Below are 19,272 nucleotides of genomic sequence, written 5' to 3' on the forward strand. Positions count from 1 at the left end.
TTAAAAAGTGTCGGGGAACCCAACAGACTTTCTTTCCTCTTTCCGTCATTCAGATGTGAGTTCAGAACTGGGAGCTCGACTGAGAGTGGAGCTGGAGCAGACGGAGAGACTGGACGCTCAGTTTGTCCAGTATCTGCGCTGCAGAGGGATAAACCCCACAGCCAACACGGACAGCGCGGCGGGAAGCATGAGCTACAGCGATGACTTGTTGTCACCCGAGCTTCAGGTGGGCTTTGCCCTGGAGCAGCTGCAACCGATTGCAAGCCTCGGTTTCACGTAGTTCTCGCGTCTTTCCGCAGGCTCTGTTGAAAAAGGTTTACCAGGAAAGCTGCAGGATTCTCACACTGAGCCAGCGTCGCTGCGCTCCTTCATCTCAGGCCAACCTTTCGGATATAAAGTCCTCCTCACCGAGTCGGACCCGGCATCGCTTTGGAGACGACTCGGCTCCGCTGGACCGCAGGGATAACTCGACCCCCTCCAACCCTCCAATGAACTGGCAGCAGGAGAAGAGAGCCTTGCAGGAGACTGTGGTCGCTCTTAGAGAGCTGCTCTGTCGAATGGCACAAAGACAAACACAAGTGAGTTTCTATGATTTAACATAACGCCTCAGTTGGGCCATTTGTTTGGAATTTAGTGTACAAATGCGTTTGTGTTTTTTTGACATATGGGTTAAAGTACAGTTGTTGCTTTTTTTCCTCTTAAGACTGATTACACTGATGATGGCTGGCACAGAAGCCACCTACAGTCTGATGGACATGTTGAATCCCAGATCAGGGCAGAGCTGGAGGAAAACCAGAGGCAGCTGAAATGTGCCCACAGCTCTCTACAAGAGCACAAGAACAAAATACTTTCTCTCAGGTACGTGTGATCAGTTTTATTTCTGTTATTCACCGTTTGTTCCGGTGTTTTAAAATAGATTGTGAAAGCTCGGAACTCATTGCTCTTACTTTTGCTTGTCAGGCTGGCTGCGGAGGAGGCTGAAGAGGCCTTGAGGACCGAACAGACCAGATTCCAGGAGCTTCAGCAGGAGCTGGAACAAGAGAGAGCTCTGGTTCTCTGCACAGACCGAGAGAGAGAGGAAAGGATGGAGGTTAGACGAGAGCCAACAGAAACACAAGTAATCCTAAAAATGTATCTTAAATTTTGATATTAATCATTTTTCCTTTCCAGGCTGTTCAAGCTTCCTCTGAGAAGCTCAAGTGCGAGGTCCTGTCTCTAAAGGCTCAGGTGGAGCAGGAGAAAGTGGCCTGCAGCAACCTCAGGCAGGAGCTCCAAATCGAACAGTCCCGCAGCGGCCTGTTGGAGAAGCGTTTGCAGGATGCCCAGAAAGAGCTGGAAGACGAACACAAACGTTTCAGCCATCAACAGGAACTCCTCCTGCAGGAAAAGGATCAAGCCGAACGCCTCCTGAAGGAAGCCAACTCCGGCCTCGCTGAGTCTCACTGTAAGCTGGCGGATTCTCACAGGAAGCTCGAAGAGGAGAGGCAGCTTTGCTCCAAACAGATAAACGAGCTGAGTCGCAGACATGAGGAGGATCAGAAGTTCATCTCTAGTCTGCGCTCCCAGCTGGAGCAGGAGCGAAAGCAGGGGGAGGACCTGGCAGCTATGACGGACAAACTCGGGGCCGAGCTGCTGGACAGCAGGAGAAAATGGGAAGAGGACAGAGTAAGGCTGGAAGAACTTCAGAGGGAGAAGGAAGCCGCTGCCAGGCACAGAGCTGCGATGGAGTCCTTGAAGGAGCAAAACCGGGAGCTCAGCAGCGCTCTAGAGATGGAGCGACAGCGGTCCAGACTCCAAGACATCGAACTAGCGGGGCTGAAGGAGAGGTTTCATCTGCTGAAGGAGAAAGAAAAGGAGAGAGATGACCAACTGGAGAAGGACAGAAGAAAAGAGAGGCAAGAGGGGCTGGAGAGAGAAATGCTTCAGGACAGGACTAATAACAAAGTGGTAAATTATCAGCTTTAATTCTTTCTTATTGAGGATGCAAACATTTAATTGAATTATGATTGCTGATTAATGATTTATTAGCTTAAAATTGGTTCCAATCGATTAACTAGTAACGTCCACTTAGACCTTCTTTTAGTGTTGTAGTTTGGCCACCATCCAGCAGATGGCGCCCCTGTTCATCCTTAGTTAGAGCCAGTTGATACAAGAATAAAGGAGGAGGAGGTACCCCAGAATGGGAAAGAGAGATGATTCAGAGTCCAGTGTGACATGCAAGATGCCATTTTATGTGGTTTAGTTGCGAAATATAAACACTCGATAATTTCCTTAAGTTTTACCTCAGTAGACTCGTTCAGTCGAGCTGTGAAATTACTGATGTGCTGCGAAGGTGAGGAGGTTGTGGTGACATAAAAGCGGAGGGGATAACAGGAAAACACAGAAAATGGCTGCTTACCAATTAATCATCAGTCTATTGATAAGAACAAAAAACTTTACACCAACTCATTGATAACTTGCATCCCTATTTCCTACACATACTACTTTTGCAAAGGTAATCCTATTATGTGAAGTGTTTTTTGTTCAGTTTTATTTTTTGTTTTTAAGAAGCACAAGCACATGACATCATGTTTCTTTCCAAAGTTGGAGTTGGAGTTACTGAGGCAGCAAGACCAGCAACACATGCAGGAGCTGCAACAGACTCTGGCGGACCTGGAGAGAGAAGGCAGGGAACGGGAGAGAGAGATGGCAGCTCAGAAAGAACTGCTGCACCATAAAGTACTGTCCCCACAGCGTCCAATCAGCATCTCCCGTCTGGACGGGGCCCCAGCAGGCGTCTCTCTGCAACACCAACAGGTATTAAAATCCTTATTACTAAATATGTTTAGTTTGAAACTTGGAATATGATTTTGTGTTCAGGAGATTTGATTAAAAAAAAACCCCAAAATGCTTATTTTTTTTTCTGACTGTAGAGGGTGTCAACATCATCATCCAATCTGCTGCAGACATTGCTGAAGGAGAACTCTGATTTGACTGAGCGCTTGACGTCCGTGAGTCAGGAGAGCGCCACCTTCAAGAGCAGACTCGCCATCCTGGAGAAACAGCTGCAGCGCAAAGAGTCTGAACTTGCCAAGGTCACCACAGAAACGGAGAATCAACCCGTCGGTGATCCGGTCTACCACGGCAGGGTCAGTACAGGCACAGGAACCATACAGGCTGGGTCCAAATTCAGTTGCTGCATCCTTATAGGATGACAATAACGTCACAGTGATGCGACGAAGGCTGTCCAAATTCAGTTTGATGGATGGGTCTGGTGCATCTTTAGCTGCCCACCGCATCCCAAGATTCAGTGCAGCTCAATGAGACATTTTTGTTTTTGTAACAATGGTGAATGAAGCGGGCCAAGAATACAGTTTTAGGTAAAAGTACATTAAAATATGGTTTGCAGCAGAATGAATCTGCAGGATTGACCGTCCAGTTTCAGTCGCCCACTTCCTGCCCGAAGTAGGTCTGGTCCTTCAAAAGATGCAGCCCTGAAATCTGGACACACTAAATGTTTCATCCCTATTTTGTATCAGGGTTGTTTTGAAAATCTTTTTTGTTTTAAATCTCACTGTAAAGGACAATCTAATGACTACATGTTGTCCTAGCTCTGCAAAAACGACCCCAAGTAAAACCAGTTCAGCTCTTCTTTTTTAAAGTAACAGTTTCTGTTTTCGGTTTTAAAGCTGCAGCGTTACTACGAGCGCTACCTGCGCGCCGAGAGCTTCAGGAAAGCTCTGGTTTACCAGAAGCGATACCTGATCCTGCTGCTGGGAGGATTCCAGGACTGTGAGCAGGCCACTCTGTCTCTCATTGCTCGGATGGGAGTGCGGCCCACGTCTCCGCTCGCATACAAGCGCAGGCCCATCTGGAGGTTCAGGGCGGTGGTCCGAGTTGTGATAGCTGTGTCGAGGTGAGGCGTAAATAAAGCTTCCCATCTTTCTGAGCCCTGCGAATGGATACGATTAACTTCAAATTGTGTTCTGTTTTCAAGGATGAGATTTCTGACCAGGAAATGGCAAAGAGCAGTGAGAAGGGTTGCATTATCTGCAACCATCAATGGACATCTTACAGGTTAGCATGCACAAATTGCAGAAGTAACATTTGGATACACTAAAAGCTTAAATGTATATATTTTTGAGATTTTATATGTGAAGTGAATGGAAACTAATCCATATTTTAAGTTTTTAAATCAAATCTAAAATGCATGGTTTGATTTATATTAAGCCCCCGCTGACTCAGTACTTTATGAAACCATCTCGCCCTCAATTCCAGCTTCAGGTCTTGAACAAAACTGTGAAAAACCTCTAGATATGTGAATGCTTTTTAAAGCACTGTGACTCAGTTTGTCATTGTTGTGTCTTTTGCAGCACCTAAAGCTGATGTTTTAAGGCAGCAGCAGCCAAAAATAAATATTTACTCAGCACAGAACGGAGACAGAGGCGACGGCCAACGAGGCACTCTCTCATTTCTAGCTCCACCCGGCAAATCGACATTCAGACTACAAAAAAGGTCTGGAATACTTCAAAACGCACTTTTTCGAATTTTTGTGAAATTTGTAAATCCGATCCTCACCGAGCTTTCCATCTTCAGGCCGCTCTCCAGTTCCTGCCTGACCTCTGCTCACTCTGCTGGAACATCCCAGGATCCAGAACGCTCTCTCACAGACTACATCCATCATCTGGAGAGAGTCCAGCAGAGGCTGGTGGGAAACGGACAAGGTGAGTTCAGGACAGATTATTTTGGTTTTCCTGAATCTGGTACGTAGTGTTCAAACGAGCAACGGTAGGAAGTGGACTGGGTTCCTCTTTCTCTCTCACCGTCCAGTCACTGCCCAGATGGGGACAAAATAAAAACTAAATCTAGATTTGTAAGCAACCCTCTCCGCACACCATATCATTCAGATATTTTCAGATCACGTAAATTGCACAGTTAAAGTACTAGACTAAGACCTTTTGTAATTTAAGATGGAGGCAAAATTGTAAAATGTTGATTTATCATTCATTTATTTATTGCTTTATCATTTGTGACACCTGCAGTCACAAAGACCCAATTACTGTCCAGTTATGGTTTATAGTACTTTGAAATGTTCAGAAAGTTATAAAAACTAAAAAAAAAATCTATTAAAACATAAATTTGCACACAGAACACTGGCTCTTGCAAATGAGAAATTATAATAAAGTTTTCAAAAACTATGAGAGACTAAAATGTAATTTGCATTAAGATTAATGAAAATTATGCTAATTATAATGCCACTGCTAATCACACTTCATCATTAGGAGTGTTTTTGTTGTTACTGTAACTTGGTCAGTGTGTATACATGATTGTCATACATAAGGGTGAATATGGATTTAAATAATTTATTTCCACATTTTGTGTCTTTTAGGTTCCTCTGCCTTCCAGTCTCACCCAAAGTAATCCATTCACCGAAGCCTGAATGTTGCCTTTGTGATAGCACCAAACTGACCATGCCTTAATGCCTTGAAGGATGTTTATAATGTTTCTTTTTATTATTTCACATAATTTCTTTTAAACGCATAAATTATTTTTGTATTTTTTTTTTTTTTAATGTGAATTTTATTTTGTATGCCTGCTATTTGGAACATCATTTTAAAGACGCAGCTCCAACAAAAATGTCTCATAATTTCAAATAGTGCTTCTTTTTTTATGTTATAGAGTGATTGTACATCTTGGTATGTCTGCTCTGGTTTTATGCTACATATGAGAGATCAACACACTATGCTGAGTGAGCAGATTGTTGTATGAGGATAAAATGTGTTTCCTGGCTTTTACTTTAACATGATTAAAGAAGACACTATGCTCTCTTTACCAAACTGAACTTTTCCTGAGATCTTGACTCTCATGACATATTTTTAATCCAACTTAATATGCATGCCAGATTTTGGCATAAATTACAATTGAGAACCCTTGAAGCACACCATATCATTCAGAGTAAACGGATCACACTAGAGCACACTGAACTGGTGAACACTTGCTGTTTTATTTTTGAATACTTGTAATATTACTCATCTACTGTTAGGTTATTTCTAGAAAGGAGTTGGTACCAGCTATCAGATACCAAATAAATATTTGAACTGGGACCTAAATTCACAGTTCAGAAACCATGCACAGTCAAAAGAGCAGTCAGCATCTACATAAACCAACATAAATGTAGATGTTGGCTACATAAACCCCATGGACTCCATGATTTAAGTTTTTCATCTGTGTTTCTAGAGGTGAAGCCCTCTGACATTCCTATTTTTTAAATGCAGTTTTCAGTCAAACCAGAGAACCTCGTTTTGAACACTGGCTTTAGTTTAAATAAAAAAACAAAACGTAATACAAATTGATCTTTGAAATTGTAAACATTGGAGTTGGTTTTGGACTTGTGTATGTGCAATTTGTAATATAACAAAAATAAAAAGGTAGCATTTTTGTTTCCATTTCTAAGTGGCAACAGGTGCAGCATGTATTTGAAAAAGCTTCAAACATTTATTCCTCTAATAAGTTGACAATACGCCCTGCAAATGTCTGAATTAGACATTATTAAACCAGAAGTTAGGAAAACTTGAGTAGAATTGCATTGACAGTATCATTTGAGATAAATATGTTCCGTGGCACATGAGTGTCTTAAGTTTATGATCACGTCTCACAATATCTCATTAACAATAATGACTTTGAGTCTATAGCAAAACCATATTGAAACAGTTAAAATATAATTCAACAATCTTGTTTTAATTACAAGGAAACAAATCTTTATATAGTAAACTACTATATAAAGTAGTTTACTATTTTATATAGTAGTGACAGCGGTCTGAAATACACATTTTATCTTTCGGCCTATGTTTGTTGCTTTCTTCAATCGGAAAGCACCGCCTGTGATTGGTTCGTTCTATTCAGACGAAGTCTATAGAGCCCCGCCCGAGCGTCCTCCCCTGCAACACAAAACATTCGCACCTAGTGAGACTGTCACACGCAGTGACGCACATCCTGCGCATTTCAACACAGAGATGCTAACTGGGCTAAAGCTCCACTGGTAACCGTTGTGTCGTAGATTGTTGTGTGAGGTTTTAACCTGCGGAAAATCAGTCCTGGCCCGTTCGGAAGACCTCGTTCCATTTTTCTCGTATTTGTCTGGGATGTATGGATGGATAGTTGACGGAATCTCGTCTCTGTTTGAGCCCGTTACCGGGCAAAACCACACCGAGTGGCCTGCGAGAAGAAGGGGTAGTGGGGAAGGAGCTCGGCGGCAGGACAGCAACGGAAGACCGACTAAACGGAACTACAAAAGGTCGGTGATATTCTGATACCTGGTGGTTCCGTTCTGGATGCGCTCTTATTCCTCTGTGGTTCAATTTCAAATTTGTTGACTTAACTCTTATGATGGTGACTAAAGTTAAGCTAACAACAGTGAGGGGGTATGTTTGAAAATAGATAAGGATATCAAGCTTCAGTTCCTGCTACTTTTAGATGTGTCCCGGGTTAAACACCTTAATTAAATGGCTAAATCGCCTACTAATGGCCTAGTTAATTAACTTAGGTGTGTTGAAGCAGGGACGCATCTAAAAGCTGCAGGGCACAGGCCTTCAAGGACTGGAGTTTGAAATCTGCTCCCCCTGTTCTGCATGTTTTAAGTGTTACCTTTCCTCCACACACCTGACTAAATAAAAAAGTGATTGCCAGTCTTACTGACATATCAAGAAGATGATTCAGCCTTTTGATTTAAGTGTGCTGGAGCAGGAATGCATCCAAAAGTTGCAGGACAGTGATACCTGCTCTAGATAATCTACTGCCTCCTCTCTTGGTGCTCCTTTTTCCTCTTTTAACCCTATATGATTTAGTTCTCAGGAAAATTAACACATTTTACATGTATGCTTTCTTTGTTCAACATGAATCCCACCTGAAGAGTCTCTCTCTCTGTTTTGAACTAAAGTTATTTGCTCAAAGCTCATGTTTCTCATGAAAGTCGTTGTAAAGTATGGCAAGCTCCATTTGTTTACATTTGTAATGCTGGAACAGAACAATCGTTTCCTGGCACACCTCCACTTGGTTTGTATTAAAGCACAAGTTCTTCAGTTTTATTTATACAAAAGGTTTCACTATTTCCTGGATAATTAAATAATTTTACAAAAAGAGGTTAATTGTTATGAATAGGAGGCAGCAGCATAATTTTCCTCTGTTGCAGTGTGCATGTTGCCGATGGTGTTTGTCAAAGTGACCCAGTGGCGGCAAAACGACGCAAACGTGGTATGTTGGGATCAATTAAAAATGCCAGGGTTTGTTTTTTAAAAAAAAGTCTCTGTATTTCGGTAACTGTTGTGATCTCCTGTCTTTGTAGATGTTGTGATCAGCTTTGTGAAGAAGACAGTGGCAGGCATAGCAGGTCTAGTGAGCTTTCGGAGACCGCTGCCAGCAAGGTGTCAAAATCCAAACAAGCATGACGAAACACAGGTGGGTGTCATCATGTCTTCTTTGTGTTCAAGTGCTTCATCATGTTCTGTAGATATAGACAAGCAGCCAAATAGAAGTTTTGCTGTATGGCCTGGTGAAGGTGTTTCCACTTGTGGGGTACCTCAAGTCTCTGTTCTTGGGCTCTAGTTTTCCTCAAGGGGACCGCACACCGTCGGCTTCAGACATGTGTCGAAAAATATAATTTTCTATTAAATAATGGATACCATTGGCGGTTGGTCAGGTATCCTTTTCAGACCTCACCTCAACAGGCCGTAAATGAAATGCCACACCGTACTGGCTCCCATAGCTGCTCTTCTTCTGCACCTAGTAGTAGTTGCAGCACCTTCTCTGGTGGGACCATGGTTTAAAAATTGAGGATGGATTGATTTTTGAGGTTAAAAAAATTAACAGTCTTGTTATTATAAGAACAGTTGCAAAACAAAAATATTTCCTGGAGATCCATTGCTCACCAGGCCAGCTGTGTTAAGTGAAGGATTACCAAGCTAGTATTTTGGATTTGATTTACATTCAAACATTTGCAATTCATTTTGGTTGCAAGTGATTTTTTATGGCATGCGACTCCAACTGTTGGCGTACATGGATGACTGCATTGACAAAAATAGTTAGGCCTGTTCTTGCAACAACAATGTATGTTAAAGATGTAATTTGATGCAAGTTGGAGTGCATCAAGATGCAAGGTTTTTGTTCTTAGTATTTGCTAACAATGAAAATTATAGCTTTACTCTTATTTACTTACTAAATTTTGACTTGGCATTTGCAAAACTTGGTCTTGTTACTCCACAGTTTTATTATTGCTGCTCTATGCAAGCCGGCCTGGACCAGGTCCATATGCTTGGTTTTTCATGTACGGAACCTTGTGTTTACATGTGCTTCACGGATAAAATGTATTTCATTTAAAGCTGTTTGTTTTGGGTTTTTTTATGTTTGAATCTAGCCCGTTACTCTAATGGGCATAGATGAGCTTCACACGTCATGGCTTAGTGGTACTGACTGGAAAATGGGTAAGTGAAGATGGATATCGCTGCACCTATTGACTCTTGTCTGTATTCATATCTAACACTTGTTGTCTTCTCAGATAAATCTGTAGGTGGGGTGAATGACAGGAGTTCAAAGAACCCCTTTCAAAACTCTATACCCCCTTTAAGAAAATACAGGTCAGTGATCTAGTTTTTGTACAGTTTGTTCATTAGTCTCAATAAAACCTTCAGCGCACTCTCTTTATGAACTACTATTTTTGTTTTGGAATCTAGTGGAGCAACTCTCCCTGCTGGGCTCCCAGAAAGAGGGAAGAACTGGGAGAGAAGAGGCTCCCTTCAGCTGCTGCCTTCAAGGCCCGCTATCAGAGTGGGAACACCTTATCCCGAACCGATTTTTAATGGCTACGGACACACCCGCTGCCCTAAACCCAGTCTAACTGTGGAAGAGGTATATTTAGACCTGAATTTAGTGTCGTTTGGAATATTCTGTTCCATTTATGATGGTCATTTCCCACTTTATCCTTGCATGTAGTAATCACTCAAGGGTACCTCATTATTACTGAACATTTTTTGCCACTTGATATCTTCAGTTGTGATTTTTGTTACAGGCCATAAAGCAGAACAATAAGGAGCACTACAGACGCTTACTGGAGATGGTGACGGAGAAATACAGCAAAAGCCAACCACTACCTTTCAATCAAGCTAAACCACATGAGTGAGTGTTTCCATCTGCTGGTGTGGTGTTTTCAAAGATGTTTAATAAGATCACCATGCACCTCTTAACTGTGTTTTTTTTTTTTTTTCTCCTAGCGAGTCACTGTTGCAAAGTTCCCACAAAACATCTGCTTCAGAGAGAACCTTTGATTCAGTCTCCAGGAGGGTGGTGTGCACAGGTAGCACTGTGGATACTGTTTGTCTTTAAAATAACAAATGACTGCTTCTATATTTGTTTGTCCCACAAACTTTCACTTTGTCTGTTTCTGTATCTGATTTCTTTTTTTTTTGGGTTCATTGAACAGATATATGTGAAAAACCATTCAATGAAATACAGAAAATTATTTTTTTTAAAAACACTTAAGTGTAATAGCAAAGTTCTTTTTGCTTTTTTTTTTTTTTTTCATGCGTCTTGTCTGATGATGTGGAGAAGCCCAACAGATTTACTTTCACAAGTGGAGCATTAGAACTTTCGCTGTAATGCTCCATTTTATATATTCTTAAAAAACTTGGCTAATTGTGATTAAATTAACATTTACGGCCATTTTCTAGTGGGTAAAAAAAAATAATCTTCTCCTCTTCACAGCTTCACCAACTGTGTTTACATACAGAAATACTACTGCAACTAAGGACAGGTTGGTTTTAAACTACCTGAATTATGTGTCTTTTTTTTTCTTCTTCAATACTTTAATAACTTTTATCTTTCATATCTTCAGGTGGGGAGGTTTATCTTTTAATAAGTCATACAGTGAAACCCTTGAGGAGAAACAGCCTGTTAGATATGCAAAGGTAGGCACACATTAACTCTCTTCTATCATGCCAAAGCAGCCATTGAATCCTGCGAGTAATGCTGCCCTGCATTGCAGCAAAAAGCAGCAGCGGATGTGGACCTTTCCACAGAAGTCGCTACTCGCCTTAATCTCGTGGACAGAGATGCTTCTGCGTTCAGCGCCGCTGAAACTCAACCTTCCTATGCTTCACATATAAGACACAGCGATGAGGACATACCCAGGCTGACCAAGGTTAGATTGTTTAAAAGTAATGTAGTGCGTTTCTGACTGCATGGTTACGCTGCCATTTTAAATGTCTCTTCTCGGTCTTATAGGAAATGGCAGTGGAGGTTAGTGAAGCTTTGGCTCAGAGAGATCCTAACCTTGTTTTAAGTTCAGCTTTCAAACTTCGCATCACGCAGCGAGACCTGTCCACTCTACTGGAAGGTGGATGGCTCAATGATGAGGTACTTGTACGCTTAACTAAGATGGATCTCGGATCTAAACCAGCCCACTCCGCTGAAGACAAGATTGAAGTTGAAAAACATTTTTTTTACTGCATTGAGTTGGAGATCATTGTTTTATGGCAATTTTTCCTCCAAGGTGATGAACTTCTACCTTTCCCTCATCATGGAGCGACGTTGCGGAGAAAGTGGAAGATTAAAGGTGTACAGTTTTAGCACCTTTTTTTACCCAAAGCTGCGGGGTGTTGGGGGAGGAGGACAGGTTGGAGGACATGCGGCTGTGAAGCGATGGACCAAGGCGGTTGACCTTTTCATGTTTGACCTCATCCTTGTCCCGCTGCACCTTGGTGCCCATTGGGCATTAGCTGTGAGTTTGATTCGTCACATAGCTTAAAATGCATCAATATTTGCTGCAGAAATACTTGGATGAAACTCCAATAAGGATGTAGAAAATTTGTTGAGTTCAAAAAGAAGAAAACTTAGATCAGCTGCTGCTCCCACCTTCCAACAGAATAAATACAGATTGCTATTCCCAATTTTATATTTGTAAAAGTAACACTTTACTAAAAGTTTCAATAGTTCAACATACTTTGCATCGTATGTATACTTTGTAGGGTAGTAACTATGCCTAATACTCATCAGATGAGACTGGATATGGAGTTCACTAGAATGAGACGGGACAAGTTTTAATATAACTTACACTGCAGAAAGGCCTTTATTCTGCATTTTTATTTTTTTGTCACAAACTTAACAAACTTTCTTTTCCTGAGTTCTTTTAATCTATTTTCATCTATCTTATGTCTGCATCAACTATGCATGGTGTGCAGTATAACATTTCCCAGTTGATGTGGATAGCGTGCGAGTATGATGTAGACATCCAACTATCGGTTACTATAGCAAAGCTTTTTACCTCTTTCAGCGTCTGAACAACTTGCAGTACTTGCCTATTGTTTGCCTTATTGCTGTTAATATTTCCTACTGAAAACTCAAAATGGTGGAGCAGCTTATATTATAATTTCATCAAGCGAAGCCATGAGGACCGCATTTGGCTTGTGCTTGTAAGACAGCAGTCGCCTCAATGAGAAATATCGTAATGTTTTAATACACAAGATGTTGTACGAGAAGATTTTGCTGCATCCCCAATTTGTTGAGATTTCCAATTCACTGATTATCATCTAGACTTCACAACTTTCCTGCAGAATCGTCATGTATTAATGATTAGTCCTAAATTTTGTTGCATCAGTTTAATACAGCCATATTAATAAACCGCTTCTTGAGTTTGTTTTGCCAACAATATTTTGTGCAATCATTTTTAAGCCATTTCCTGTATAAAACTTTAGTTTCTGTCACACTTTACAAACTTTGTAATAAATGAATTAAAAAGTTTGCGTTCCCAACACTCAGCCTTGTGGTACTCCGTATTTGTTTGAGCACTTGTATTTCATTGTGAAATTATAAAACGTTCGTTTAAAAAGAAGTAGGATTTAAGTCGGCTTGTTTTAATAAATGTTTTCATTTTAGGTGATGGATTTAAAGTCAAAGACTGTTAAATCATATGACTCAATGGGTCGGAGACATGACGACATCTGTAATCTTTTACTGTAAGTCTGTTTTCCATCTTTCACTCCCTCAACTTTTATCTTTTTTTCCCCTCCAGTCTTTCAATCTTTAGTGTTTGTTTCTTTGAGTTGTACTGCACTATGAATGACGTAGCGGTGCTTATTTTCCAGTCTCTACCTTAAAGAAGAACACAAAGCAAAGAAAGGAAGGGAGCTTGACGGTGCCAAATGGACTGTTGGAAGTCTGAAGGCTGGTGTATGTCAAGCTCACTATTGACATAAGATTTAAAAACGTAATGTCATTTTTTTTTTTTCTAAAATTGAGATTAATGTATCATTCTGTACAAACAGGACATTCCCCAGCAGACTAATGGAAGTGACTGTGGTGTTTTTGTCTGTAAATATGCTGACTATATAGCAAAGGGAAAGCCCCTCACCTTTAAACAGGTAAGCTCAAATTTAATGCAACCACTTGGAGTTTATTACTGAAAAGTGCAATTGCTTGTGCAGAGCAGTGTTTGTCTTACCATGCTACTACATGTTATTAGCCTTGATTATTAAAATCAGTGTTTTTTAAAGTATGTTGTATTATGCAGATTTTGTTCTAATTTGATTGCTTTCTTCAACTTTTTTAGTGCCACATGCCTCTCTTCAGGAAGTTAATGATGTGGGAAATCCTTAATCAGAAGCTGCTATAGAAGATTACACCATCAGAAGCAACAACGGCAACTTTGTTTTAGTCTCGCAATTGTTGGACCGAAATATAACCCAGATATTTGGAGTAATAAAACACTAGTCTTAACTTTGTCTCCTTTTCTCCCAAAGGGGCATAGAAACTATTTTTAATCTCTGAGTTTTAATTGGAGATGTTTTGCTGAAGGAAATTTGTCGCGCACAAACTTTGGCACTAGTGAGTGAATGGCTTTTGACTTTGAGATTATTTTTTTTACAGCTTGATGTACTGCTTGAAGTGCCTTTAACCCGCTGGTGGAGCTCAGTGAAGAGCACGCTTCATGGAGAGTTTGTTTGGTTTTTGCAACTTGACTGCATTTTTGAGCAACTTGGCCCAGAATGCAGAAATGATCCTTATGGTCATTTATTTGATTTATTGATTGAAGTATGTAGAGATAATTATATTTAGTCACAAAACTGTTCTGTTGTGTGAAATATAAATGGTGAAAATATTGATATACCTCCTGTTTTGCCTTTTGTCCAGATACAATTTGCATGTTTGCAAACTTGCTGTAATAACATTTTGTTTAACATTATTTATAACTTGACTGGATGAAAAAAAAAATGTGTGTGTGTGTAATGTTTCCTTCCATAATTGGAGTATGACTTATTTGTTCTCCCACATGTAGAGCAGTTACAAAACTTAATAGGGAACTACTGTACAAGCATGTATGTTAGTGCTCATGCTTAAAATATGATCCTATCCCCCCTCCTGTAATAAAGTGGGTTTTTTGTAATCTGAGTTTTATTTTATTTTTACTAGTCTAGAGCAATCCGTGAGGGTTCCAGTGAATGAGTGAGTGAGCTTTTCCTAAGCTCATTACATTCCAAGCTGGTAAAGGTGTGAGCTGTAACCTAGCTTGTAAAAAGGTTCATTATGTCTCTTAATACAGTGCCTAGAAAACTACTTATATAAGCTAGTGCACAACAGTACTTAAGGTACTTTTTTTCAAAACTAATAGTTTAGCATTAAAATTTTTTTAATTTACTAGTAGGTGTAGATGAAAAGATTCCCAAACAAAAAGGGGCAAGGACAATAAGGTAAACATTAAACATGTTTCTGAGGCAAAACCCAATAAATTTAAAGGAACTGTGATATTTTGTCCAGAATAATTTTTATAGTTCAGAAAGCATGTGGTTACACAATTGCATGCTACTTCAGAGATTTACGTTCAAACATGTTTTGTAAAGACAATCCAGTTTTATTTTAAAAGGAGCCGGAAATGGCGTCATTGGCTACAGAACGTTATAGAAGGTTGCTGTTGTTAGGCGGTGTGGACAGAAACGGCTCGTTGTTTTGGGGGCGCGCTTCAGCACTACCTAATTTACTTTTCCCTCTGGGTTCAGTAGACTTATTAAAGGGGTTGCAAATTTCTGACTGTAAAATGAGCGACAACGAGAAGGATTTTAGGGAGCAGGTGAGTTTTATTAATTAAAGAATATTGAGTTACTTCGGTTAAGATATAAACGGCTAGCTAGCTTATCCGTTTCCAGCCGTTGGACGTCTGAAAAGGTTTGCTAGACGAAAGGTTTAAGGTCTCTTTAGTGCTGATATCTGCACAAGTGTTGTATGTTTTATTAGTGTTTATACACGAATAATTATGGATAGTTGCATCACATTACCGAATACAATTATATTAGCGAAGCATGCTAGGCTAAACCATGCGGCCTGTGCATATCAGGAAACATGGTTCCGCCTCATAGAACTACCTTCATTTTAGCACATTGGTCTTTAATTATCGAGTTATGCAATGAATTACGAGTATTAAAGTAACTACTGTATGTGCACTGTAATCCTTGCTTATTTAAAATTGAACATGAATTATAAGCTAACTTGTCGAGCTTTAATTTTTTTTCCTTTCGTGTTTATTTTTTTCTTTATACCATTTGGTTGAAACAGAAGCCAACTTGCCTTATCACCCTTGTTTGTTTTTTGTCAAGGTTAAGGTGGGAAGAAAGAAAAAGGCCCAAGACGTGTCAGATGTGACGTTTTTAATGTTTGAAGCTGATGGGGTTGATGCATGCTAATGTTTTGGAAGCTGAAAAGAAGCGATCAAGATCTGGCCTCACTTCTAGTTGTAATGGCAGATGGTAAAATGGGGAAGAGGAGGAAAAAAGAAGTCAGATTCAAACGGAAGAAAGAAGAAATGAAGGGGTTGTTATGAAGTAATGAAGTGAACGAAGTTATGAAGTTAAGATCAGAAGTATAACTGGGTATGAGTGATTTCCTAACAACATGTTATATTATTGCTCTATTTTACTTTTCTTTCTCCTTAGCATGCTTAATTATTTTTTGCCCTTTCTGTATCAAACACATCACTAATTGTTCCCTCAATTTTGTTAGATTTTTTAAAATGTGGATCTGCTAATGTATTTAATCTATATTCAGTTATTTGTCACAGTTTTTTTTTCTTCTTCCAATTTTCCAGATAATTTCTATCAAACCCTCTAATCACCAAACTATGGTGCTGTTCTTCTGAAAAAGGCTTTTAGGGGGCAGAGGGTTAACATTTCCCAGCCCTTATGTTACTGTGTGGCAAACTTGTCTGTAAAGGGCTTCTGATACCTGTCTTTTATTCGCTCAGGACTCTCGGGGAGGCTCAAGGAGTGCATCCCCAAGAGGCTCCGCAAAATCTGCCAGCCACTCTCCTGCACGGTCTAAAGATGGCTCTCGGCGCTCCAGGTCCAGATCTCGCTCTCAGTCCAGATCAAAATCTAGGTGAAGTAACGCTTTTTTTCCATCTCATGTAATGTTTTGCTGGGGTTTTTTTTTATTTTTAGAATTGAAGTGCCTTTATTAGCCCAATTCTGACTAATGTCTTCCCCCCTGTCATGCACCAAAAAAACCCCAAAAAACAATAGGTCAAGGTCCCACCGAAGCTCACGCAGGCGCTACTCCCGCTCTCGTTCCCACTCTCGACGCAGACGTTCAAGGAGCCGATCTCGAAGCTCAGATTACCGTCGACGTAGGAGCCACAGCCGTTCCCCGATGTCTAATCGGCGCAGACACATTGGCAACAGGGTGTGTATTACTGCTTTAAAATTTGTTGTATTAAAAAAATCTTTTTTAATGTTTTTATTTTTATTCGAACTTTTACTCTTTTACTCTTACAGGCTAATCCAGACCCCAGCGCTTGCCTGGGTGTGTTTGGTCTGAGCCTTTACACCACTGAGAGGGACCTGAGGGAAGTTTTTTCTAAATATGGCCCCTTGGCCGATGTCAACATAGTGTATGACCAGCAGTCGCGTCGTTCAAGAGGTTTTGCCTTTGTTTATTTCGAAAACAGTGAGGACTCCAAGGAGGTAAGCATGTGATTGGGTTATATTTTTAGTTGCAGTTCTGTTTTGCTGCTACCTCTAATAGTGATGTCTCTTAGGCCAAGGAGCGTGCTAATGGTATGGAGCTTGATGGACGCAGGATCAGAGTGGATTTCTCCATCACCAAAAGAGCTCACACTCCAACTCCTGGAATCTACATGGGACGCCCCACATAGTGAGTGTTTGGGAGTTATGGGCTTTCTATTTTTATTCAAAGTATTTATAAACCATGGTGTGTATAAGGGTGACAGCTGAACGTGTGTTTGCAGTGGTGGTGGTGGTGGTGGTGGAAGCGGCGGTGGCGGCGGCGGTGGAGGAGGAGGCGGTGGTTCATCACGCCGTTTCTCTAGGGACTACGACAGGGGCTATGACAGAGGATATGATAGAGGTTATGATCGCGACTATGATCGCTACGAAGAGCGAGAGTACCGATCGTACAGGTACAATTAAATTACCTTGACACAATGTACAAGATCGTAAGATGAAACTACTGATAAATTTTACTTTCATTTTGCTCGATGGATCTGATATTCATGTAAAATGAAAGTTCTTTTTCCTTTGACAGACGCAGATCTCCGTCTCCGTACTACAGCAGAGGTTACCGCTCACGATCTCGATCCTACTCGCCACGTATGTATACGACATGCAGTTTTAAAAAAATGTACTTTGAATAAAACATTTGTGAACATGTTTGATTTTTGACATTTAATATCATTTGTAGTTTCAGTTAATTATTATACGTAAACATGCAATGATTTGTCTTTTAATAGATGGATGGATTTTAAGTCTCCATGTTCCACCAGAGTAGTTTGTTGATGTTTTTTTTGTTGTTGTTTCTTTTTTTACAGGTCACTACTAGGCAGCAAAGATAGGCAACGACAGTATTATGTTCTGGTGTTTTGTTTCATTTTGTTTTGGAGTTTTTTCATTATTATTATTATTATTTTTGTTTTTGCTTTTTTAATTTTGACCAGATCGTGTGTGTGTGTGTGTGTGTGAGAGAGAGAGAGAAAGGGACTTTTGCATGTATTCATGTATCAGAAAGTTTGATTTTTATCCCTAAACATGTCTAGACAGTGCTGAATTTCCATGTTACTGAGTTTAGCACAGATTATGGAGGTTCAAAATGTCGGGAATTGATGCTTTTTCATCTTTGCTCTTCACCTAAATAAAATTCTGTATGTTGTCAAATAAAAATGCTGAATGCTTTTTAAACGTAGAATTTGGAAAAACAAAAAAACAGTTTGCTTCAACTGACATGTTTTTATCTTTGTAGGATTTTGTTCTTTTTTATTATTATTTTTTTAGTGTTCTACAGTAGATGGCTTCTTTAAACTGTGTCTATTCCAAAAAAAATAAATGACATTTTTGTCTTTGTCTGGTGACTGATTGCTTTTTGTTGTTTGTATACAAATGATAAAATACCCTTGTCTTACTCTGCATAATCTACTTAAGTTATAACATCCATATCTGATCTTACCCCTAAGTGTGAGAAAATTGAATGTTGGGCTTCTCTAGTTTTATCTGTTTAACATTGAACAAAGTTTTCTTGATATGGATGCTAAAAGTTGATGAACTTTCAGAAACATTGCCCAAAACAATTGGATTTTAAAATGTTACCTTTTGTATTGGAGTTGAAAACCAGATGAAACGCCTAAAAGGTCAACAAAAGTTGCTTTGACATCACACCCAACTTAATCCATTGTTGTACTAAAAGTGTTCAATGTGGGGTCTTGCTTTTTGTTTTATAGACTACAGCAATTTCATTTTATCATAAGTTCCAGTCTGCATTTTTTTTTTCTGAACTTTGCCTCTACTGTGGACCCCATAGTCCCATGGAGTTGCTTCGGAGCGTGGAAGTGTGGAAAAAAACATAATTGGCATACCAACATTTCTAACTAATGTTATAAACTATACTTTGTGCATGGTATTTGATTAAAAACTCCACTATTTATGTCACACAAAAAGAGAATAAACCCGTTTGGTCGATTTTCGGGAATAAATCTCAATTGGAAAGTTTTAATTTCTCTAAGTTTGCAAGGACAACTAATTTGTATGTTAAACAACAAAGAAGTATGCAGCGCTGTCTAAAACTATCACTAACTGCAAATGGCAAGGCATACGAAAACTACGAACAAAGCACGCTTTACTAGCTCAACTTTCCTACTGTTACTTCAATTACGTTATTTACATGTTAATTAACAATAAATGACTCCCATCGATTCTGAAAAATACTTACAACTCTGCAAACAAGAAATATAAGCAAATTTTGTTTTGAAGCCGG

General features: G+C 39.9%; 3 protein-coding genes across 6 annotated transcripts in view; all 3 read left to right on the forward strand.

Annotated features, from left to right (window-relative positions):
• The window catches only part of pcnt (pericentrin), a 38,056-nt gene extending 32,235 nt beyond the window's left edge, over positions 1-5,821 (forward strand). For all 3 annotated transcript variants that reach the window (XM_007576708.2, XM_007576717.2, XM_007576725.2), the window contains 12 exons: positions 54-226; positions 300-578; positions 704-858; positions 961-1,090; positions 1,171-1,947; positions 2,584-2,796; positions 2,913-3,128; positions 3,669-3,895; positions 3,977-4,056; positions 4,353-4,494; positions 4,576-4,703; positions 5,369-5,821. In XM_007576708.2, the coding sequence (XP_007576770.1) occupies positions 54-226; positions 300-578; positions 704-858; positions 961-1,090; positions 1,171-1,947; positions 2,584-2,796; positions 2,913-3,128; positions 3,669-3,895; positions 3,977-4,056; positions 4,353-4,494; positions 4,576-4,703; positions 5,369-5,400 (2,552 nt within the window). In that variant the 3' untranslated portion in view covers positions 5,401-5,821. The remainder of the gene's footprint in view (positions 1-53; positions 227-299; positions 579-703; positions 859-960; positions 1,091-1,170; positions 1,948-2,583; positions 2,797-2,912; positions 3,129-3,668; positions 3,896-3,976; positions 4,057-4,352; positions 4,495-4,575; positions 4,704-5,368) is intronic.
• Positions 5,822-6,917: 1,096 nt separating this feature from the next.
• senp2 (SUMO specific peptidase 2) lies at positions 6,918-14,407 on the forward strand. Its single transcript, XM_007576748.2, has 17 exons — positions 6,918-7,273; positions 8,168-8,229; positions 8,321-8,433; positions 9,389-9,455; positions 9,530-9,608; positions 9,705-9,879; positions 10,040-10,146; positions 10,242-10,324; positions 10,732-10,780; positions 10,862-10,934; positions 11,012-11,167; positions 11,251-11,382; positions 11,519-11,746; positions 12,901-12,980; positions 13,110-13,194; positions 13,290-13,385; positions 13,574-14,407. The coding sequence occupies exons 1-17, from the start codon at positions 7,122-7,124 to the stop codon at positions 13,634-13,636; spliced, it is 1,800 nt and encodes a 599-aa protein (XP_007576810.1). The 5' UTR covers positions 6,918-7,121; the 3' UTR covers positions 13,637-14,407.
• Positions 14,408-14,903: 496 nt separating this feature from the next.
• LOC103155180 (transformer-2 protein homolog alpha-like) lies at positions 14,904-18,373 on the forward strand. 2 transcript variants are annotated; one of them, XM_007576761.2, is made up of 8 exons: positions 14,904-15,088; positions 16,256-16,389; positions 16,533-16,692; positions 16,785-16,973; positions 17,048-17,163; positions 17,258-17,428; positions 17,536-17,618; positions 17,837-18,373. In XM_007576761.2, the coding sequence occupies exons 1-8, from the start codon at positions 15,056-15,058 to the stop codon at positions 17,845-17,847; spliced, it is 897 nt and encodes a 298-aa protein (XP_007576823.1). In that variant the 5' UTR covers positions 14,904-15,055; the 3' UTR covers positions 17,848-18,373. The 2 variants fall into 2 exon arrangements, with proteins under 2 accessions (XP_007576823.1, XP_007576831.1); XM_007576769.2 differs by having other exon boundaries at positions 14,908-15,088; positions 17,554-17,618.
• The last annotated feature ends 899 nt before the right edge of the window (positions 18,374-19,272 follow it).

Source organism: Poecilia formosa, unplaced genomic scaffold (assembly GCF_000485575.1).
Source record: "Poecilia formosa unplaced genomic scaffold, Poecilia_formosa-5.1.2 Scaffold8, whole genome shotgun sequence".
In the NCBI taxonomy this organism is placed as follows: Eukaryota; Metazoa; Chordata; class Actinopteri; order Cyprinodontiformes; family Poeciliidae; genus Poecilia; species Poecilia formosa.

Bases quoted from the DNA above. Each gene is read 5' to 3' on its own strand.
- senp2 (XM_007576748.2), top strand. From the start codon at position 7,122: ATGTATGGATGGATAGTTGACGGAATCTCGTCTCTGTTTGAGCCCGTT. The intron at 7,274-8,167 runs GTCGGTGATATT...CCTCTGTTGCAG, and splicing joins ACTAAACGGAACTACAAAAG to TGTGCATGTTGCCGATGGTG. The intron at 12,981-13,109 runs GTAAGTCTGTTT...CTTATTTTCCAG, and splicing joins GACATCTGTAATCTTTTACT to TCTCTACCTTAAAGAAGAAC.
- LOC103155180 (XM_007576761.2), top strand. From the start codon at position 15,056: ATGAGCGACAACGAGAAGGATTTTAGGGAGCAG. The intron at 15,089-16,255 runs GTGAGTTTTATT...TTATTCGCTCAG, and splicing joins AGAAGGATTTTAGGGAGCAG to GACTCTCGGGGAGGCTCAAG. The intron at 17,164-17,257 runs GTGAGTGTTTGG...GTGTGTTTGCAG, and splicing joins TACATGGGACGCCCCACATA to TGGTGGTGGTGGTGGTGGTG.